The 24,814-nt window shown below is 35.9% G+C and overlaps 1 protein-coding gene across 1 annotated transcript in view; it reads right to left on the bottom strand.

The window, feature by feature from the left end:
- IL1RAPL1 (interleukin 1 receptor accessory protein like 1) overlaps positions 1-24,814 on the bottom strand; it is a 1,455,753-nt gene that overhangs the window by 319,947 nt on the left and 1,110,992 nt on the right. Inside the window, exon 6 of the mRNA XM_060407978.1 lies at positions 16,719-16,793. Within this exon, the coding sequence (XP_060263961.1) occupies positions 16,719-16,793 (75 nt within the window). The remainder of the gene's footprint in view (positions 1-16,718; positions 16,794-24,814) is intronic.

The following is a 24,814-nucleotide window of genomic DNA, read 5'->3' as shown; positions in this document are numbered from 1 at the left end:
CTTCAGAAAGGTAAGTGACTCAAATTGTTGCTGAATTTCCACTAGGCTTTGAGAAGTTCCCTCTTTCTCTACTTTATCCCTACTTTCAGTCTGCAGTGTAGTACATAGTTTCCACTTGGAAGGATATTTAGATCTCACTTGTACCCCCACGCCTGAGTTACAGAGTCTGGTCTTTCTTGACAATAACAACCTGACTGATGAGATAATCAGAAGTTTTTGTATCTGTTAAGCTCCCTCATATTCATAGCAAAGAGCTCCAGAAAGTATAGATATCCTGATTATGACAAAGAAAACATCAGATTCACTAGGTCAGAAGAGATACAAATATAGAGAGATATAGACATAGATATATGTAGATATTGAGACATTACTACAAGAATTTTCTGTTTGCAGAACTTAAAAGTCCCAACAGGACAGAGAACAGTGATTCTCAGTCTACAGATCTAATAAATTTTCAAATACAAGCGAGGCAGGTGAGATAGAAAACTGGATATATGTGTTTTGTTCTATAGGTATTTTTGTCATTCATTCCTTGTTAAAAATCATTGCTATAGACAGTTGGAGATGAAGATCTTCAGGCCACTGAGATTCTCAAATAGGGGCAAGACTAGACCATTGGCTCATGTCAGTATACCATGATGCCAAGGACCTTGTTAACCAAGAGAAAAAGAATTAAAAGTGAAAATGTTAACTTATAATGTTAAAATAATTGAAATACATGTGTTCCAAATTACTGAACTGAACATAAGATGTTCCTTTGTGTTTGAGAGAATTTATCATTATTTCAACAACCTTTGAGAATCTTAGTCTTATTTCCCCATTGAGAAACTGTTCTCATAAGCCAGAATAAAGTCAACTTTATCTTGTTTTCAATATTCTGACATTGTGAAAATAAAATAAATTAATGCTTAGGTCCTTTTAGTCACTGAAGTTTAAAATGGACTGTTAACTTAGTTACTATGCTACTTTCATTTGTATAAGCACCTTCACAGTTGGTGGAAATTCACATTTTGATACCATTGTTTGTGGGGCCTTGACCTAGTACAAGTCAGCCCAGAGGGAAAATTGCAAATCACTTTGTTATGTTAATGCAGCAAACATTTACATTATAAAAGAATTTTCATTTCTATGAATACCTCACCAAGTTCTTTAAAGTTAACATATATTTACAAGCCATGTGCAGGATGTTCTGTAAATGTCATAAAAATATCCTAAGTCCTATGTAACTTCTGGGTTAACATTAATTATAATATAGTTGTTACAGGTTTTCTAATGATAATTTACCAATGTCTACATAGTTTATAACTTTAAATGCTCAAGCAATCATGAGTTGGCTTTCAATTACTTATCTATGTATAGTCAGTTAATTATATTCAGAAAGAAAATGTGAATCCTAAATTAAGAAAGGCAACTTTGTGCACAGGGAATTAATAGCCACAGTAAACTGACGTGTCAATTATTAGTTTTACTTTGTCTATTTTAAGAAGTAAAATGAGACCACTTGCTTTTTGCTTGTTTTTAAGAAAGGACTACAATTTGCTGTCTTTAAAGAGTAAAAACTCCGATGAACTAACCGGCTCTTCTATTTGCTTTTTTTCACATTCACTTTTGCAGCTTCCCTGGTGGTGTAGAGGTTAAAGTGTCTGCCTGCAATGTGGGAGGCCTGGGTTCGATCCCTGGGTCAGGAAAATCCTCTGGAGAAGGAAATGGCAACCCACTCCAGTGTTCTTGCCTGGAGAATCCCAAGGACAGAGGAGCTTGGTGGGCTACAGTCCACGGGTCACAAAGAGTTGGACGCAACTGAGCAACTTCACTTCTGCAGCTCACAGGACATTCTGTTCATGAATGTTCTAAGTACTTCCATTTTCTTAAGTGCCTTGAAAAGAAATTTCATGCTTGAAGATCAATAGAAGAAGAAAAGTATCTGTTAAAATATACTTGAGAGAGCAGAAGTACAAAAAAATGGGAATGAGGAAATAGGAGGCAAAGATGAACAGAAGCAGATCCAGAAGCCATGCAAATGACTAGGGCAAAAAAACACCTGAGAAACATTTCAAGGACAAGTTCATATTCAATTGCATTATTACAAGATGTTCTATTTGGTGAGACACAGAACATGTTAACAGTGGGATAAAATAAAATGAAACAGTCCGTAAGGATGAGACCATTCTAAATACTGTAGTCCATAAGGATAATATGAAACCATTCTAAATATTGCAGAAGGGTCATGGATTTAAGAGAGCATTTATTCACAATTAGAATTTAATAATGGAGTGAAAAAAGAAACAATAATCAATACAGTAGTGTATAGAAATGTTCCAAGAAGTATAGCACATAAGCTTCTGTCAGTCTATAAAATGGAAGCACAATACTAACATCACAGACTGTTAAAAAGATGAAATGAGACAACATATGAAAATGTCTTGCAAATGTAAGATACTCTAAGAGCAAAGAAAGCTGAACCCACAGGGTCCTGACTTTCCAGTTGATTAAAAAGCTCATATAATGAGAGCTGACATTCACTTATGGCTGAAGTTATAAACAAGGACAGAAAATCTTGGCCTATTCTTGAAGAACAAGGATCATTCCTGTGGTTAATAAAAATTGTAATAGAAAGTTTTTGTAGACAGGCTTGTGTCTATGTCTATTTCTATCTACCTACCTATACATACCTATATATGCAGTTGTTAGCAGACCTTGTGTTCAGTAGACAATAAGACAGTAGTAAATGGAACTAGTGAACCCATTTCTCATTCTGGCTCTCTAACATTATGGAGTCTAATAGACTAAACTTTAGAGATCTGCCCTAATCTCAAGATGCCACTTAACTCTCTAACCATTAACAGTTTATTGGCTGAACTGTGATATGCAACTGTTCTTTTAACCTCTATTTATTTTTCCAAGCTCAACCTACTGTTCTGTTGCCCTTCAATAGCAATCTGATTTTTCCTCCTCTGTCTGATTGAATTTGATTTATTGCTGGGTTTCCCAGTTATATCTTCATAGCTCAGATTCCTAAGCATTTCTTGAGCTGTCTCCCTCATCCATCAAGGAGGATCTTTAATCATACCAGGCAATCAGACCAAAACCAACAGTTTTAGTTTGGGTTATTCTGTCACTCTGTAGTTTGCAGCTACTTGAAAGGGTAAATTATAAATGTTGGTTTTCGTACATGAGTATTAAAGCTGAGTAAATGCTACACTATTTGCTCATTCATATATTTCTGTGTATTAGGTATTGACCAAAATTTTAGGCATGTGAAGATGAAAACACTGTAGTCCATTCTTTAAGAGTTCCAAGTGCAATAAGGGAAATTGACACACAATGGTATATACACCAAATGATGAGAGAAATACTCTAATAAAAATGTGAAAAAGAAACTTGTTAGTATTTGACAAGTGTTACTTAATTCTGCCCGGTAGGAATGGAGTTAGGAAAGACTTCATAAAAGTAACATTGAGATACATCTTAAAATTTGAGTATAGGAGAAAGTAATGGCACCCCACTCCAGTACTCTTGCCTGGTAAATCCCATGGGCAGAGGAGCCTGGTAGGCTGCAGTTCATGGAGTCACTAAGAGTTGGACAGGACTGAGCAACTTCACTTTTACTTTTCACTTTCATGCATTGGAGAAGGAAATGGCAACCCATTCCAGTGTTCTTGCCTGGAGAATCCCAGGGATGGGGGAGCCTGGTGGGCTGCCGTCTATGGGGTCACACAGAGTCAGACACGGCTGAAGCGACTTTGCAGCAGCAGTAGGCACAAGGGACTTCCAGATGGCAGCCACTGCATGAGTGCCTGGCCAATGCTGTGACCTAAGTAGGAGAGTAAATGAAACTGTGGGAAAAAATGGGGTCAGATGGTGAAGAGACTGGCCTTTATCTTTGAGGCAACAGGCAAATATATTATCTTTAAGCAGCAAACCTAACATTTATCTTAAATTACAAAGATAATTTTCTTAACAAAATAAGCCAAGAGTCTGACAAACTCTGTTTTAATTTTTGATATGCTCGTTATAGGATTTCTACTCTCTGTTGCCCCAAATCTTCACTCTGATAATTATACATAGGAATGACAATTGCATTAAACTCACAAAAGCCACTATGTATAGACTCCAATGAACAAGGCAAAGATAATTATGGATCCCATAGTTCATTCTTTCTTTGTACATCTTTGCAAGTGAATTAGGCAATGCCCACTTTCAAGTATGGGACCTTCAGACCATAATTACATGGAAAATTTTGTACAGAGAGAAGTAAAACTATCTGCTGGGATAATTGACAAATATTTCTACTTTCGTCAACTTAAAAAGTCTATGAAAATAAAGTAGGTATAATTATTTCTCTGTAGGGCCAGAACACTAAAGAGAATTTGCCCATTTGATTATGTCTATGACTCCTATATTACCCGATGGGGTGATTTTCCACAATTAACTATGTTGCTCTTAACTCTTTGATTCTCAGATGACATCTTCAATTGGTACAATCCCAATTCACCCATTCACGTACCTGCACAACATACAGGCTTCCTCACCACAGGAGAAACAGAGCATACAATAGCCACTGAGGAGAGCCCTTACTCTGATGCCAGAGTCATCTGTTCAACATTTAGATCTGTAACAAAAGCTATGGGCTTCCCTGGTGGCTCAGTGGTAAGGATTCTGCCTGCCAATGCAGGGGATGTGGGTTCAACTTCTGGGTCAGGAAAATACCTGGAGATGGAAATGGCAACCCATTTCAGAATTCTTGCCTGGGAAGTCCCAGGGACAGAGGATCCTGGCAGGCTACAGTCCATGGGGTCACAAGAGTCTGATACAACCTAGCGACTAAACAACAACCACTGAAGCTATGCCAGTCAGAATTCCTCCTTAGGCAATCTCCAATTCCAGCTAGAGCTCCTCCTGATTAGAAGAACTGAGAAAAGCTCTGTCCTTACCCTGTATGCTTCCCCAGCGCCCTTGCCACACTCCACCTCTATAATGAATGATGATCAACAGAAAGGAGAGAAGAAAGACAGAGAAAATTCTAGCACTGTTCCCATCACCCTTAAAGCCAGCATTGCTCCTGCCATTTAAGTGATTTGATGTTTGTGATCAGAGCACTGATGATGAACTATCAGAATCCGTGACCCTCATGTGTAAATTATCTAGGCATAGGAAGCTGACCCTCAGTACCTCCAAATTCTTCAAATTAACTTTTGCTTGAAATAGCCATGTATTTGAGAAGAAAAATACACTTTTCTGGATTATTCTCCCTCTGAATTGTTTATCTACTTGCCTTAATTCTCTACTTTATTTCATGTATATAATTAGTGATTGAAAATAAAGCCCTATATGCTCTGGAATTTGTCAAAAGAATTCCCTCTTGATTTAAATTTCTTTAGTATATAGCAACATGTTCTCTGTGACACTTAATATCACCTGAAGTGAAGAGTTGTTATATTCAGATAATCTAAGATTCACTTATTTATCTCCATTACATAAAAATGTTACTCCTCCTCTCTAATTAGTAGCAAATTCTAATAAACAGCATTGGAGTAAAAATGCATTATTCATGGGAAATAGAGAAGGGCTCTTTGCCAAAAAACTAATCGCTGCAAATTCCATTGATACTTAAGAAAACTATCTTTGTATATTTATCCTTTTATAAATATCATATGTGATATATAATTCTGAAGCAAATATTTGTACCATTTATAAAAAGGCTATATATAATAAGCAGAGTATAAAATAATAGTCTAATTGCATCTCAAGTAATTTTGGCCAAAACTATATATATTACTCAGAAAATATTTAAAAATTTAAATCAATAAATTAAAAGTCTTAAAGTCACCAAGATAATTGATCAACTCAGAACTGTCTATTTATCAGAAACACTAGAAGATTCCTTATGATAAGAGGACAAAAACATATTTATTAAGCTTTCCCTAAGCTATTTCCTATAATAGTTTCTTACTGAACATTTGTGGTAACAATCTCAAATTTTCCTAGAACATGTTATGTGAGTACCCTATCTCTAGTGATAGCTTGATGTGACAGAATGAATTCGATTTAATTTTTCTAGAAAAGCAATGGACTTTCCCTTACTCTCTTCCTACTCAAAGAACTGCCAAGTTTCTATAAATACAATTCTTTGTCAGGCAAGTCCGAGGTGAGTGCCCTGCTTTTATTAAACTGGAAACAAAATCTCTCCAAGACTGAGAAAGCCTGTAGCCTGCCTGTAAGTTTGAGGAGATCACTGCAGGGAAGTGGGAGGGGAGAGGGGAGTATTGACTTTCTTGGCCGCCTCAGGATCTTGAAGTCTTTCTCTCATGCTCACTGTGGACCAGAAGTGCAAATGGAAGGTGTCTTCTGACCAGAACAATGGAAAGTAAAAACTCTTTATCAAGTTTTTTTTTCTTTTCTTGATTATTTGATTGGATAATATATATTATAATTAAAATTTACATATCCTAACTATAAAACTTTTAAAAATCCTTAGTTTCTCTGAGAAAGTAACATTGGGCTTGTATGTAGTAAACTGTAAGACAGGTCTCTTCTTGAGAGTTCGTGGTGAAGTGCAGGTTTTAAAACCTTCTGGATACTCTGTGGGCTTATCTGGCATGTTTTGGAGCATACATTTTGTTACATCTTAAAATATGAATGTTTAGGTATTCATGGACTAACAAAACAAATTTCATTGTATATACTTTCATATTAAAGAGAAAATCATTATTAAATACATAGGAATATATTAAGGAAAAAAGAAGTGGTCAACAGAATGATGTAATGAAAAGGTCCATATAAATTCCAGAAGCATCAAAATACAGAACGCTCTCTTTAAAATTGGAAATAACAGTTATAGCTATGGAAAAACGAATGATACCATGGGCAGTCATTCCATTAGGATATTGTTCAATGAAATCAAGGCAGACAAGATAGTATGATGGCCTTCACAATGTGACTCTTATGAAAATAAACTGTTTAGTCATAACTGAGCATGCGATATTGTTACTCCAACAATCTACCCACAGGAATTTTTGAGAATTAGATTAAAATTAACTACTGTTGATTCTGAACCTGGGGGAAATTTTAATATTTCCTCAGAGGAGGCAAAAGTCAGAAAGGGGATATCATTTTTCACTGATAGACAAGAGGAAGACATACTGAAGTGATAGGTGGCTGTTCCTTTATTTGGATTAATTAGAAATACCACTTTCCAGTTTTGTATCAGTGAACCACATCTTACAAAAACGTAAAAATCTTCACTAACACAGAGAAATGTTATAGGGGCAATTACTCAATTACAAAAGGAATCTTATATAAAACAATTCACCACAGAGTTACTTTATAGTACTTCCCTTATGCATATAAATCTTTCATTGAACATTAGCTGCTTAAAAGAGATTGGGGGACAGACTCTCTTAAAACTGACATGTTAAGCCACTACCAATGAAAGATCAATCAAAAATGAAGGGAACACTTCTCTGAAATGATGATGATTCAATTTACCCACCAATCTGTATGAACATACTAAGTTGGTAGAGTAAGGTATGATTGGAATGCTAAGTGTGTTAACATTAGACCATAAAATACTGGCATCCTATTTTTGTAATCACATTCAAGCACGAGTTATTTTTCATGAAAAGTCTGCATATAATTAGGAATGCTCAGTTATTTAGCCAAAATTCAAAAGGAAATTTATGGATGAACATCTCTTTATATTCAAATGTAAAATGATGTGGGTCTTTTTATAGTTTCTGCTTTAATGAACATCAGTCATGTGGTACATACTCTTATTCTGAAACCTCTTTCAATATTCTACACCATTACGTCCTTTGATAAGTTTACTTCTGAGAAATTGGCATTTACTTTGCAAATACAGAAGTTCATGTTAACATAGGATACTCACTGCATTTTTCTATGCTGGTAAACTTCAATCATTAGGAATGACTCAGAAAGCTTTGTGATAATACTACTTGTCAGAGGAAAAGCAGCATTTTTCTATAAAATGAATAAGACTATTTCCAAAACCTTCAGGAGGAACTTGACAGGCATAATGGTTGATGTTTTGTTTTGTAAATTATTCTCATGTCCTTTGTCTTAAGAAATATCATATCTGAATTTATTTACTTGAAAAAGTAATTTTTTCACTCTTACTTTCTTCTTGATGGTTACTGATAAATTCATGTGGCATAGTGTCCATTACATGGTCAATGTTTAGAGGCTGGCAATCATTTTCTTCTGTTATGGCCATGCAGTTGGATAGATTTGTTGAAGAATTAAGTAATTTAAAATCAATAATTTCTTTAAGGTACAGTTTCATTTATGTTGAAAAATTTAGTATGCATATTTTGTTCTTAGACAAGAGATGGAAATTGTCTAAAATATTGTCTATACTATACAGTAACAGGCTTACTGAATATAAGCAATATCAAAGAATATAAGCAAAATCAAACAATCATTGGCATTCAAAATGCATTTCAGAAATCTCATATATACAGCATTCTGTGTGTGTATGTTTGTGTGTGTAGCATTAAAATAGCTCAACTTACAGCAGCAAGCATATAGACCACTTAAACATATACCAGGCAATGTACTAATCTTTACATGTGTTACCTCATTAAATGCCCATACTAACTCTACAGACCTAGGTATTATCATGGTATCTTTTTTACTGATTAGGAAAATGAGGGCTATTTGCTAAAGATTTCAGTAGAAGTACGTGGTAGAGCTGGATTGTCCTGAATTTGGAACCACTGCTATATGCTGCCTCTTTATTGTAAGTGACCAAAATGATAACATGATAATCATCATGATTAATAACAAAAAGAAAAAAAATGATGGTGGTGATGATGTTTGTTTTTGCAAATTTTATGATACTGAAATATGTAGCTATTTTTGGTCTCTGTTTTCTCATCAGCTTAAGGAGAAGAATTTGACTCGCTAACTATCAAAGTCCCTCCACTTCATAAAGTTTCAAAATCTAGAAATGTGAAGTTTCACATATCTAGTTTCTCAGTTGACCACAAACAAACAAAACTGTACTCTTAGAGCTGTAGCAAAAGAGCAAGCTACATGACTCGTGTTGGTATTCAAACCAGACCAGAACTACACCAGGAGGTGAAAATTTCCAAGGACTCTCTGCATTGGTTTTGTGACAATATTCTTTCCTGGACCTTTTTTTTCTTCCTTCCTTTTCTCTCTTTTGGCCCTTTCCCAAAGTAAGAACAAGCAGACTCACTTACAGTTTATTTCATTTTTAAAGCATTTTAAAAAATGTTTCAGCTGACTTCTAAACTTGCAGAAATCAATGGCCCATAGGAGTTATTCTAACCTTCATCTCCATCTTCTTTGAGCTTCAAGCCTGACCTAGTAGTAGGCCTTGAGCATATAATACTTAAAAAGGAAGTGTGATTTCTGCTTAGTTAGCATTTTTTTGGGGTGGCTTGATTTTATTCTGGACTGAGAGACTGGAATAAGACACCTAATATTAAGAATAGTAAGTTATTATTTTTGTTGTTGTTGTTCTCATTGTTGCCACTCAGCTCGTCTTGAGCTTTTTAAAAACAAGTTTATACAATTTTTAACGGTTACTTTACATATACAGTTATTACAAAACTATATTCCTTGACTATATTCCTTGTGCTTGCTGTACAATACACCCTTAAGTCTATCTTACACCCAATACTTTGAAGCTCCCACTCTCCCATTCCTATGGCACCCTCCCCTTTCTCTCCGCTGGTAATCACTAGTTTATTCTCTGTATCTCTGGGTTTTTAGTTGGCAATTTTTAAAGCAAACATGCAAAGCTGCATTTTCCCCCAACCTATTCTTCCTCTCTAGCACTAAGGACTCTGATTTTGAGACTTTGCAATATTCATATCATACATGTTAGGCCATTTAATGATCTAAAAATATTAATACTGGTTTGCATTTATTGATTTACCATTTGTATAAGGATATGACATATTAAATAAATATTACTATGAAAATATCCCTCTTCAGCTTAAAAAAATCACAATTCTTAAGGTCTTTTTGGTTTCAAAAATAAGATATCAGATCACAACAGCTGTCAAGAGTTATTACTTTCATTCATCCTGGTGCAATAAATTTGTACTGAATAGAACTGAATGCCATTAGTTTAAATAATTATAACACTACTCTATTTGCCTTTACACGCTTTAATCATGTCTGTTTTCCCAGAAGCTCTAATTTATGTCTAGCAAGTTTTATTTCAGGCAGTAGAACTCCACTGATCTGCATGTCTTTCTTAAGTGGGCAAGAAGTACATCATTTGTCATCTTAAATCAAGACACAGATACAAACGTTTTTATTCAGAGTGAAAAGGAAGTTTTATGGTGCTTTATATGAGTTTTTCAGTGAAAATATGGTTTGTACATTCCCCATGGAGCAGTACAACCAAAGTCAACAGCATTCCATTCGCTGATGACAACCAGAAGAGTATTTGCAGATGGAAAACCCCAAACAGTCAAACCTGGCTTTCTTACCTCTGGGAAGGAAGGTCCTATTTGAATCAGATGCATAACTCAGCAACAAAGTACTCTTTAGCATCAACAGTAACGTGTGTCACTTTCAGAATTAGGTATCAAATTTAGCACCTGAATTATTTTGTTTCTAGGATACTGACATTAAGAACTTCCCTACCTGAGAAAGAAAACAGTCTTCCTAAATAAGTAACTATTCAGATAGTATGTGTTTTGTTTCAAGAAAACAGCTATGAAAATATAGACCTAGAGAGTAAATGTTAGAGAGCTAATTTTCACTCCATAAAATAATTCCCTATATACTTTTCTTGGATTAAAAACTTGACTAGACTATATGTAATACAACAAATTCCATACACTAAGTTCTAGTACATATAAAAGATTGAAGCAGAATATGTTTCAGTAACAACTTTAGCAAGATAGTAAATGAAACAGTCATGTATGGATGTGAGAGTTGGACCATAAACAAAGCTGAGTGCCAAAGAACTGACGCTTTCAAACTGTGCTGTTAGAGAAGACTCTTGGGAGTCACTTAGACTGTAAGGAGATCAAACCAGTCAATCCCACAGGAAATCAACTCTGAATATTCATGCTGAAACTGAAGCTCCAAGACTTTGGCCACCTGATGCGAGGAGCTGACTCATTGGAAAAGACCATGGTTCTAGGACAGATTGAGGGCAAAAGGAGAAGGGCGTGACAAGGATGAGATGGTTGGATGGCATCACTGACTCAATGGACATGAGTTTGAGCAAACTCAGGAAGAAGTGAAGGACAAGGAAGCCTGGCACGCTACAGTTCATGGGATTGCAGAGTCAGACACGACTTAGTGACTGAACAACAACAAAATGAAGCATAAGATTTTCATGACAAAAAGTTTTCCTATTAAATTATCAATCAGAATCTATTATATAATACATGGACATTTTTCCTTCAGTCTGCTTGAAATTTAAAATTCTGCAAACTATAATATGGTGTATCAGAGCAAGATGTGTTAGTTAAGCCCTAGTGTGACATTTTATTTTAATTAGCCTGTAGTCAAATTGGTAGTCACTTGTGTAGTGTGTCTTTTACAAGGACAGACATTTAAAAACTTGAGGTTTCAACGTCATCAACCACTTTCCTTGAGATGGCAATGTCTGGTGAATCCCTGTAACCGTCTGATACACAAGACTTCTTTTTAACAAATAACAACAGGAAGCAGATATTAAAGAAAAACAACAGCACTGTTGAACAGTTCATTCAGTTCAGTCTCATTATTTTTTTAACAGAAAATCTGGAGATGTGTATCCATTGTAACATATATACCTTATTGTCAATTAGTATTTATTAGCATTCAGAAAACTAAGATCATGGCATCTGGTCCCATCATGGGAAATAGATGGGGAAACAGTGGAAACAGTGTCAGATTTTATTTTTTGGAGCTCCAAAATCACTGCAGATGGTGATTGCAGCCATGAAATTAAAAGACGCTTACTCCTTGGAAGGAAAGTTATGACCAACCTAGATAGCATATCAAAAAGCAGAGACATTACTTTGCCAACAAAGGTCTGTCTAGTCAAGGCTATGGTTTTTCCAGTAGTCATGTATGGATGTGAGAGTTGGACTGTGAGGGAAGCTGAGCACCAAAGAACTGATGCTTTTGAACTGTGGTGCTGGAGAAGACTCTTGAGAGTCCCTTGTACTGCAAGGAGATCCAACCAGTCCATCCTAAAGGAGGTCAGTCCTGGGTGTTCTTTGGAAGGAATGATGTTAAAAGCTGAAATTCCAGTACTTTGGCCACCTGATGCGAAGAGCTGACTCCTTGGAAAAGATTCTGATGCTGGGAGGGATTGGGGGCAGGAAGAGAAGGGGACGGCAGAAGATGAGATGGCTGGATGGCACCACTGACTCGATGGATGTGAATCTGAGTGAACTCCAGGAGTTGGTGATGGACAGGGAGGCCTGGCATGTTGCAATCCATGGGATCACAAAGAGTTGGACCCGACTGAGCGACTGAACTGAACTGATGCCCAAAGCACATCACAAAATTACCGTGTACTTATATTAAGATATACAGACTCTAGAAGAAATTTTCAGTTGAGCATTAAGATAATCAAGAGAAAAAATGGATAGAGACTGCCGACATTTAATCAAGTTTCTATATTTCTTCAACAATATGGATTAGATTTATTTGAAACCCTCCAAATGTTGGTAATCCTGAAAAAAGAGGCCACAGCCATATTCAGTGAGTGAAAAGAAAGAACTAAGATGGGGAAGGAAGAAGTGATTCTTATATTTAAGGAAAGTGGCTTTTTGTTTAAGGGCCCTATGTTGCAAAGATATAATATTTTATGCAATGCATCAAAAAAATGAAAAGTTATTAAATTCACTAATACTTCTAGTGAGAGTCTGTACTTCTCTGGTAAGAATTCTGAAATTATGTATCAAGAAACTTTGGAGACATTATTTCCTTTTACCCAGTAATTTTCCTTTCAGCAATCTGTCTTGTTGAAATAAATTAGAAAATGTATGGCTAAAGATAACTGTATCATTATTTATGATAATGAAACGTGGAAAAACCCAAATTTCCAGCAATATCTATGAAGTTATGGGACATTCTCAAGGATGTCATATAGCCATTAAAGGGGTATTTTCTGAGAATATTTAATAGGAGCAGAATGTTTCTACAATATAAAGTATAAAAAACACAATTCTTTCTGTATTTCCTCCAAAGGTCTATCTGTAATTAACCTATAAAACTAACCTATATTTTTAAAGCAAAAAAGAAAGCAAAATTTAAATAAAGTACTTTTCATATCTAGATGAGTAATTAATGATAATTTTCAGTAAATTCTAAGTTATAAAGTATAATGTGTCTCTCTATGACAAGGATGGAATGAATTTCTACTATTTGAAAGTCTGGTAATGATTAATATAACATCCTCTGTAAAACATCTTAGAAGTTTTTGAAAATGGGCTCCTGGCCATAAGAAGACCACATCTCTGATTGACATCCTTAGGGCTCAAGTTCAGCAAGACAATGGTGTATGTCCTTTGATTCTTTTGACTATAGCTGCTTGAAAAGAATAAGTCAGGCTCACCCCCTGGATTGACCTTCAGAACTGTACAATATGATCTCTGGGCCTTTTGCCCAAGAAAGTTCTATCCACATATTTGCTGATGCCTGAAAGTTATTTGAAAGGACAGAGTCTTTTTTTTTTTCCCCTCACATTTAGAAATAACATACAGATGCCACTTATAATCGCTAGTTGTAACCCCATATTGATTGAAATTCAAAACCACCCAATATACATGTTTTATATGAGTTTAATTACTATTATATTAGTTTTTTCCCAAGTATTTTGAAATTTTTGGTGCCTTTTGCTTTCTGTACTGAAACAGTTTAAATGATCACTATCAGAATCTTTCCAGTTTTGAGAAGATGAAAGAATTAGAAGAAAAGGAAGATGCGAGGGATGTGGAAAGTGAAAGGCAGGCATGGCTAGTAAACAGCAGAGAAAGCAGAATTTGGAGATGAAGATGAATCTATGCATTTCGTGCTTTTGTCTAAGTCATTATGAATGTGTTTCATATATTCACACACAAACTGGAGATTTGTTGGCTAGATATGTGTTTAAATTAGCCGAGATGTTCATGTTAGGTCATCAGACATGTACTAACTCAGCTTTGTATAATTTCTAATAATTGCTCTTGTAATTAATGCACATAGTAGTTTTATTCACCACTGAGGTTAACCCTCAATTTAGGACAAGGTTGAGTCAGACCCCTGAGCTTTCTTGGTCAATGAAATTTTGTTGGAGATTTTTACCTTCTCATGAAAGTTGGCATAACTTACAGGTTCCCTTTCACTGATCCTGGCCACTCTCCTTACTACCCCCCGCCGCCATGACTCTTCACTCAGTTCCCTTCCTTAAGATTTGATAATGCATTTTGAGCCTATAGAAAGTAATAGTTTTTTCAGACCTGGAAAAGGCAAAAATAAACCCCAAAGGAGGTGAAAAATCAAAGTACACCTTGTAGAGAACAACAAACATATTTTAGGCATCTCGAATCCTTCCTTTTTTTGGCTCTTGACATTGTTTCCTATTTTCACTTATCCTTTGTGATTAGCTGTTTATCTACCTCAATACTATACAAGCTAAAACACTAAAGTTAGTTATTTCAAATCAAATGTTGCTCAAAAATTCATGGATTAAGGTTAAATTTCTCAAACTAAAAATTTAATTTAGAAATCATCTCTCAAACGATTTATCATATGGAGAACTGGAGTCAGAAAATAAAACAAAAGTTGACTAGAAGAATATAAGTCCCAGGTTGATGTCTATGGTTTACTTGGAATTTAAAGTGAGCTCATGTTCTTTAGACAGTGACAATAAAGGAATTAATTAGAGTATTTTTCCGGAGCATTTTGATAACAGACATGCCCATTTTTCCTCAAACAAATATACAGACACACCCTCTAATTTGCATAAAATTTTTCATATTTTCAATGTGATTTGATTAGTTTTTGTAATTTTTGTTCAAGAAGAGTGATTTTTTTAAAAAAATAGAGCTTGAAGAATTATTTATTCCATTCTGTAGAACATTTTAGTAGAAGACAGGGAACAATCTGATATATCCAAAATTTAGGGAAAATATAAGGAAATTCAACGAGCAGCCATCTTTCATAAAACTGTTTGAATTATGTTGTCAGAGATACAATTAATATCACTTTGGCAATGTTCATTACAGATAACTAGTACCATAAACCACTCCTTCTTGGTACAAGATATTCATAGTTTTGCATAACTCCTTAGAAATACATCTTCCTAAGGGTTACTGAAAGGTCTATATGAACATTGTCACTTATGAAAATTTATATCAAAATTTCTTTTCAAAGTAGCAATAATATACCTAATCTAATAATATACCAAATCTAATATACCTCAATATGCCATAGCATGCGTAAACAGCACAATACAATTTTAATATGTTTGTTTTATATACAGCATTGCTTTAATGTTGCTTGTGGTCTCCCACCTCAAAATAATGAAATTACAAAACTACTTGCATGTAAGATGGATTTAATCCAAAGGCTTGGGCATATCAGCAAAGAAACATATTACTGCTCTGACTTGTATAAAAATTATATATGTTTATGCCTGAAAGTTGATGAATATTTCTAATGCTGGAAATTTGTTGACTACAATTATTTTATAGTCTCTAAACCCATCACCTTACCTTTTTGCACTACAACTTTGGATATGCTATTAGTAAGATGATCAGATCTTTAATCTTCATTTTGAAGACAGGTTTACAATTTTGATCTAAATTCTCACCCCAGTAACAATAACAACATTGATAACATAACGGATGGGCAATCAATTTTTTTAAATTGTATTCATTAAATGCATTTCTACTTTCAAATGGTTAATGTAACAAAATATTCCTTAAAAATATGAATATATGGCTAAAATTACATTTTTTATAAACTTTCATAATAAACCACTAAAAGCAAATAATTTTCTGCTAAAGTTTATGATATATATACACATGCATACTATATCTCAAATAAAAAATATAATTGAAGGTACTGTACGTATTTATAAACTAGAGGGGAAATTTCCCATAATTTAGCATAACTGAGTATAGATAAGTCAGACTAAGAAACTCTAGACTTAACTCTAAGATAAATACGTTAATATTCAGATTTATAGACAACTAGATATTTTTACCAGAACATATTCTGTCCATATTCTTCTGTTTCAGCCCTTTAATCAAAAGCCACTTGCTCACATTTTATAAATACATTATCCATAACTGTCATAGTGTCATTCATTTTAATGAATCTCTACCCTTTCCCCCAATTTTCAAAAACTGTACTTTAATGTATTACTGGGTATTATAAGTAAAATAGTTTCACATTACTTGTTTTAAAACCAATTCAAGCCTTATAAAATGACAAGATAATATCAGCAAAACTCTCAGCCCATCTAATTTCTCAACAACCACTTAATTTCTCAACAGCCATCTAAATAATATATGAGATTTGACATCCATCCATATGTCCAAATTAATCCTAATGCAGGCATGGCAGGACGCAACATGCCATGTTTGCTGGTGTTTTCTAATTTTGCTCCCTTTAAATAAACATGGGCTTAGCTCAGAGTATTACACCAGGCTACAATCTAGGCTTTAGTAATGGTCAGAATGTAACAAGAAAAGTGTACTAACAAGAATTAAGGAATTACTCACCCAGCTGGGTCTCCTGAATCGTCAGTTTACTTTCCATAGGATACAACAGCTTGGGTGGTTTATCTGTCAGAGGGGCTGAAAAACAATAATAATACAGATTTAGAGTTATGCTGCATAAACTGAAGGAGAGAACACAGTTTAGTTTCATAAATATTTCTCATTCTCTGAGTAGTGTGTCAAAGCATTTTACCAGGTAGTGACTTACATATTGCAGGCAGTACCTTCAGGCAAGCTGAAAAGCTATTAGATTATACATGAGTCAAATATAACATTACCAAATTGACAGTCACATGAGACTGCTGAAGTACAGAATCAAGATTGCTCAGACCTTATGAATATATGATTGCACTTTACCAAATATTTCAATCTGTATCGTGTTTTCCTTTTTAAAGGGTACCCTACATTTTCTGTGTTAATTAAAGATACACATAATAACTGTATCATGCATTTCAATGACTTTGGGGGGCCTAATATTGTCTATTTCTTCCTAATCCCATTCCTAAATTCCCTACTCTGGATCACATTGCCTCAAAATCCATAATTTAGTAATTCAGTTCACTTCAGTCGCTCAGTCGTGTTCGATTCTCTGAGACCCCATGAACCACAGCATGCCATGCCTCCCTGTCCATCACCAACTCCCAGAGTCCACCCAAACCCATGTCCATCAAGTCAGTGATGCCATCCAACCATCTCATCCTCTGTCGTCCCCTTCTCCTCCTGTCCTCAATCTTTCCCAGCATCAGGGTCTTTTCCAATGAGTCAGCTCTTCACATCAGGTGGCCAAAGTATTGGAGTTTCAGCTTCAGCATCAGTCAAACACTACAATTCAAAAGCATCAATTCTTCGGTGCTTAGCCTTCTTTATAGTCCAACTCTCACATCCATACATGAGCACTGGAAAAATCATAGCCTTGACTAGATGGACTTTTGCTGGCAAAGTAATATCTCTGCTTTTTAATATGCTATCTAGGTTGGTCATAACTTTTCTTCCAAGGAGTAAGCGTCTTTTAATTTAGTAATTAGATTAAGTATTTCTCACATACATCTCCTATAAATGAAACAGCAATGTGGCATTATATTACTACAAGTACAAGCTGCATACTCCAACATGCACAGAAATACTCACCAAGTTATATTTTAAAATGATATTTCCATTTAGTCAGAATATTTTATTGCTATTATCGGTGGCACTTTATAGTACTTATTGCTAATTTGCATGATATACTGTCTGATTTTTAGCTTCTACACATTATTGCTCTGTGCACTTATCAGTCTATCAATGATCAGCACACAGATCTAAGAGTAGGCTATTAAGCATTTTGAGGATAGGTTTCCCACTGCATACTTCATCCTGAGCTAAACTAGACAATCTGGACTTTAGGCAAATAGTCAGGGATCCTTCATTCAAGACTCTCTGCTCACCCTCTTGGACTAAAAAGCCTGTGCCAGGTCCCCATGAAATCTGCCACTGCAACTTCAACTCTGTAGGAAGTACAGAAATGACCAACTAAGGGTTGCTGAAATTGACTGAAAAATTAAATGATTTTACATTAAGGGCTTTCTTCCTTCCTTGCCAGGAGGACATGCCAGTGTGGTTGATAACTGGAAGGTTGATCTAGACAGCAGTGCCCCGAGTCAGCCACATAACCTCCTCACCAGAGGATTCAAGAATTCAATCTGCTTTGGCAGCTCACCACTCTCTCTCTTTCACAGAAAACACAGTCAGTGCAAATGAAAGATGCAGCTTAACTCAGAAAAACAGGGATGAGTTTTAAGAGTCCTGGTTTGGAAGACCAACCTCACATAGGATCAACAGCTTTTGTTCATAACTAATTGAATACATTATTCATCGTCATTAATATTTAACAGCAGGCTGGGAAGGAAGGGGGGAGGAAAGCTAAGCTGGGGTAATAGGATGAGATAAATCACTTTGAAATTCTTCTCGAAGATTTGACATCACTCTGATTAACCTTAAACACTTGTATTTCTTGCCTAAAGTGATCTTAACAGATTTTTATTCTCCTGTCAGCTAGATAAGTCAATTATTCACTGAATGTCAGCAAAGCAGTTCACCACTGATAGGTTAAAAAAGCCACAGGTCCTAAGCTGTGGTTATCAAATAATTTCAGTAGACTCTGAAAGCAACTATGGCAGGGAAGCCTGGTGTGCTGCAGTCCATGGGGTCGCAAAGAGTCGGACGTGACTGAACTGAACTGACTGATGACATCAAAATAACCAGCTTATTCAGTAAATTAACTCAGTTTAGAAAAGCTTGTGATTGTGTAGTTACAAGTAGACAATTCAGCAGTTATAGTAAGTAGCTGAGAAAAATATTCTCTGCTCAAACACATCCCAGACTAATTTATCTGTAGAGAAAGATAAAATCCCCATACAAGACATTTGTTCAGAAGTATAAAATGGTTGTATGGTTCTCCATTCCAATTCACCACCCACCGCATGGCATAGTACTGTATCATTAAGACCTTTTTATATTATCCTCATGGGACAACTCCAAGTTAGCAGAGGAATCATAGAATGTTCAAGCCAGGGAAAATTCTAAGCTTATGAAGTTTTTTGATTTTTAAATTGTGTTCCCTATGGTTTCCATAGCATCCCTCTGGGCAGATGAAATGCAGACAGAGATAAGGGGTGGACTGGGAGTTGACTTCATACTTCGTTGTGCCACGTACTCCTCTCTTGACAAACATGTCCCTGCTTTTATTTATCTTATACATCAGCATTTTGTCCAAGATTTTAACCAAAAAAGTCCAATCCAACTTAACTGATGTATTGTATATTGGGCACTGTTATGTGCTAGGCATTGTGACAGGGGAATATCTTTGGTTTCTGCCTTTACCTCTTATAGTAATTAGAAGTTAAAAAATCGGCAATAGTGGAAAAATTCTGAGCTGGGTCAATTCTCTTGTTTTAGAGATCAATGATCTGAGGTGCGAAAAGCACAAGCGGTGTGCCAAAGGTGACAGAGCAAAGACTAGCTAGAGTCCTTGCTGGAACTTTGCCTCTCAGTTCTTTATCACCTGATCCTTGAAAATTCTATCAAGCAACTACTGCAGCCCTGCTCAGTGTTTCCCCTCAAGGTGTGAGCAATCTGTTAGGAGAGCAAAAACATGCAAATAAGTGACCTACTATCTGTCATCTTGATGTTTTGATATTATGCTATAAGAGGATATCATTTAGGCATGTTTCTTGTATGATTCACTTGTCTTTGATAAAAGTGAACGAAATCTATCAGAGAGCACAACAACTGACCTCAGATCTGACATGTGACTGTGAAAGGGGAGGACCATTAAAGCTAAGATATACCTCCACAGTCATTTGAGGGTGACCAATTGTGCTGCCACAAAGAAAAGAAATGTGCTGAATTACCCATTATTTGAATGTTCCTGACACTTCATGGTGTTTAATAAATATTAGTTGAATTGAAGTGACAGAATGGGCGAACAAACGCAGGAATGGTAATGACCAGACAAAATGACCACATGCACACAAACACAAAGCCCTCTTCATTTTCTTCTTGGGCAAAAGTAGGACTGGAAGGAAACTCAAACAAACTAGTTCAATAAAGAAGAAGTAATAAGCATTAGACCATGACTAGGCAACTGACATTGTATTGTCAAGAAAACAACTTGCCTTTGGGAGCATTTTCTTTCTCTCCTTTCTCTCTCTCTCTCTCTCTCTCTCTCTCTCTCTCTCTCTCTCTCTCTCTCACACACACACACACACACACACACAAAGGTGAAATCATTGAAAAAATAATGCAAGTCTGACAGTAGTGATAGGAAACACAGGTTGATTTTAAACCTTAATCACATTTTTCTATGAAAAAAATATACAACAAGTACAGTAGAGATGTTTCTCTGGCTAATTATGCATTGAAATATTTATATGCCTCCATCAAAAAATATATTTTCTCTCTCTCATTTTATTTTATTTTTCAGAGATTTTATTTTATTTTTCTCATTTTATTTTTCAGAACACCCCACTGACCACATTAAAGATAACATAGTTATTTTAAAATAAAATTATTTTTTATTTTAAAATTAAAATCTTTATTTTAGAATAAAAAATCGTTTACAGTTATTAATATGTCCCGATTGACAAATCATTCTTCAGAGTAGAAGGGAAATTTTAAGGAACATTTGTGCTGCTTACCAGCTGCTAGTTAGAGAAACATCTAAAAGCTGGTATACACAAAGTTGTATATAGGAATAATTTCTGTGTTAACATTCCACAAATAATTATGAAGAGATGAAGTTTCTCTCTTTTTTCCCCATGCCATGTACACTTGGGTTTTGGAATAACAAAAAAATAGGATCCCATATTCCAAAGCAAAAGTGACAAGAGACCAGGGTAATGAAGCCAGTATTCTCAAATTTGTCTAATAATCTTAAAGAGAAGAGAAGTATGAAATATTTAGAATGAGTGGATCTTTGTTTTGACATCCCTCTAAAATTTATATTTAGTCCCCCAAATACTATTGAGAACAATCAATACCTCTTGGATACTTAAAATTGTCCTACTATAAAAACCTGTTCTTTCAAAATCACAGATACTTTTCAAAATGTATTGTAAGTAGTGCCTTCTCTACTTTGTTTCTTAGAAGCATTACAGTGGAGTAAGAAAGATAATACACATAGTTTTCAGGGAGACATGAGTCTAGTAATTCCTGATTCTGCCCGGTTGGCTTGGCAAGTTAGAGAATTTATTTAAGCTCTCTGAGTCTCAGTCTCCTTATGTATAAAATGTGATATTTTCCCCTTATGGCTTGGTGTGAGGATTAAAAAGGATAACAGATTAAATGCTTTGATATACTAGATGGAAAATACATGATGATACCCATCAAAGTTTGGGACAGTAGCAGAAAAATATTATCATCTGTAAAATAATGAAGTAGAGAATTAGCTAATTCAAAAGACATTTAGATTCTGACTATAAGAATCACAGAAAAAAGAATCAGGAATATTTCCTGCATTAGTTTCAAGAGCAGGACAACTGTTCCATCTTCAAAAACAATTTAACAAAGGCATTTTGAAGACTTTTGGATGTGCAAGCAATGTACTGGGAATGTAAAGGACTCAAAGATAAAATTCAGCTTTTAATCCTTACAGAGCTTACAACCTAAATAAATAATTAAACTATAACTCCACAACTCAATTTCAAGTGCCTTTTGAAGTATCTGCGAATAATAAGTAGTACATATAAAAAGACCAATAGGGCATGGAGTTCTACATAAGAATGTAGGAAACGAGAACACCTATATGAGGCATTGTGATGAGTGCTGTGCTGCCACGCTGCTTAGTCACTTCAGTTGTGTCCAACTCTTTGCCACCCCATGTACTGCAGCCCGCCAGGCTCCTTTGTCCATGGGATTCTCTAGGCAAGAATACTACAGTGGGTTGCCATGCCCTCCTCCAGGGGATTTTCCTGACTCAGGGATCGAACCCCGGTCTCCTACATTGCAGGCAGATTCTTTACCACTGAGCCACCAGGGAAGCCCCATGATCAGCGTTATGAAGTGAAAGTCACTCAGTCGTGTCTGACTGTTTGCGACCCCATGGACTATACAGTCTATGGAATTCTCCAGGCCAGAATACCGGAGTGGGTAGACTTTTCCTTTTCCAGAGGATCTTCCCGACCCAGGGATCAAACCCAGGTCTCCAGCATTGCAAGCAGATTCTTCACCAGCTGAGCCTCAAGGGAAGCCCTGTGATGAGTGCTATACTCAGAGGTAATTCCTTTATGACCCTATTTAAATCTATCAACTAAATATGGTCACAAAACAATACTCACAGATTTATTCAGCTGACAATAAAACCTGTTCCGTGGCAAACCCACCAACAGGCTTCATTTTACAATGGTTTTTTTTCAGCTTGTTTTGTTGTCTGCATGTACTTTTTTATCTTCAAGACTTGACAAACAACTGCCTATTTTCCTAGCAAGTCAAGGGAACATGAACTACTTATAGAGCTTCAGTGACTCAAAATAGGATTTCAGTTCTGCTTTCTTTGGTCTGGAATGTTTGAGCATTATCAGTTCTTAATAGTGGAGCTCAGCAGTTGTGAGAAATATAGCAAGTAGACACCACCTTGTGTTCCTTGGGAGAATAAAAATGAAAGGCTCGGAGAGAATATCCATGTATACTAGGTGAAGCTATTTGGAGGTAGAGAGGTTCTTTACTCCTCACTTGTCTCCAACGCATCAGGATTGGCAAAATGTATCCGTTGCAAACAATTATGTTAACTCCCAGGGGTGCCATGGAGCCTCAAAAACCTCAGAGAGCAGGAAGTGACAAAGCAAGGGAGCAGAGAGTGCAGGGAGAACATTTTATGAATAAACTAACACCTGATAACCTTGGTCTTGGAGTCATGTCAAAGTGATAAAGCAAATGCTCCCAAGGTGGAACTCTTACTATCAGAATGCTTGTATTCAGGAAAATCAAAAGTTAATTTGACTAGCTTTGATACTTGATATTTTATTCATATAGTTTGATAAGTGTTGCTTATAAGGCAAATTAAAAACACGTTCATTCATTCATTCAACAAATATTTTTAATGCATCTCCCCTTTGCCAGAAAGTTCTCTAGTTATCAGCGGATATGACAGTGAACCAGCCAGACACAACTCCTGCTCTCATGGAGCCTGCATTCCAGTGGGGGAGATGGAAAATACACATGTAAATGAATGCATGTATAACCTAATATCGGGTAGTTCTAAGTACAATAAAAAATAAAGCGGCCAAAGGGAAGGAGACTAATGTAGGTGCTATTGTAGAGGAATGGCAGGAAAGCTGGTTTTGAAGATCATTTGAAGCAGATCTATGTGAAAGGAGGAAATCAGCCATGGAAAGGACCCAGAGGAAAATTACGGCAGGCAGAGGGAAGAAAAAGTGCAAAGGCCATGAAATGGGCATGCACTTGGCCTGCTTGAGGGAAGGCACAGATCATTCTAGTTACCCTGACAAAAGGAAAGAGTGGCAACAAGATCAGAGACAGCCATATACCAATTCAGGCATGGCCTTGTAGAACATGGAAAAGAATGGGGTTCTATTCTTTTATATTATTTATTTATTTTTTGTCAGAGATTCCTGATTTCATTTATTTTTCTTTTTTATTTTTTTTCCTTTTTAGTTTCTTTCAGATTTTGTTTTTATTCTAAATGTAATGCGACTGCATTCGAGATCTTTGGAAAGAGTGAATGGTAGCATTTATATGCCTGAAATATCACTCTGGCACCTTGGCGTTCAAGTCTAGAAGGGTTGAGTAGTGTCTAGGCAGAAGGCAGAGTGGAGGCAGGAAAACCAATGATGGGGCTTTGAAGCAATGCAATGACTGGTGATGACACGTTGCTGTTGGTGCTAAAAATGGTAGGGTATTGCTCCTTTAACTATCTATTTGGTAGGTAGAGGTAAAATTTTCTGATGGATTTGATATGAAATGTAAATGAAAATCTAGGCATTAAGTGGGGGGAGGTCCCAAGATATGCGCTTGAGCAAACACATGGAAGGCAGTGTCATTTAATGATATGGAGGGAAGTGCAAGCGTGGCAGTTTAAGGAGGCAGTAGGAATCAAGAGACACATTTTATAAATCAATTCGGTCACAGCCTATTATCCAAAGAGGCTAGAGAATTTTCCTATTGATCAATGATTTATATTTTGAAAAAGTAAGCCACTGACTGACAACTCATCTTCTCCTTCTGGTCCCCCAGAGGATTGAGAAAATAACCTTAAAAAGTTCCATGTTTCAGGCTGATGCCATATTCATTTATCATGAGATAAACTTTGGCTAATCTCTATGTTCCCTTGCTTTAACATCATTCGTGTACAATGATATACCAGCAAATTCATTTTTGACTAATAGAAGCAGGACCATGCTGAGCCAAGATATGAAGAACAATTCTCTAGTATTTCCCTGGTTCAATATGTGGTGCATATTTAATCAGAAAATTTAATATCAGACATAATTTAGTAAGCGAAGAGGAACTAAAGAGCCTCTTGATGAGGGTGAAAGAGGAGAGTGAAAAAGCTGGCTTAAAACTCAACATTCAAAAAACGAAGATGATGGCATCCAGTCCCATCA

Source organism: Ovis aries, chromosome X (assembly GCF_016772045.2).
Source record: "Ovis aries strain OAR_USU_Benz2616 breed Rambouillet chromosome X, ARS-UI_Ramb_v3.0, whole genome shotgun sequence".
In the NCBI taxonomy this organism is placed as follows: domain Eukaryota; kingdom Metazoa; phylum Chordata; class Mammalia; order Artiodactyla; family Bovidae; genus Ovis; species Ovis aries.
This window is presented reverse-complemented; position numbering and strand designations above follow the sequence as displayed.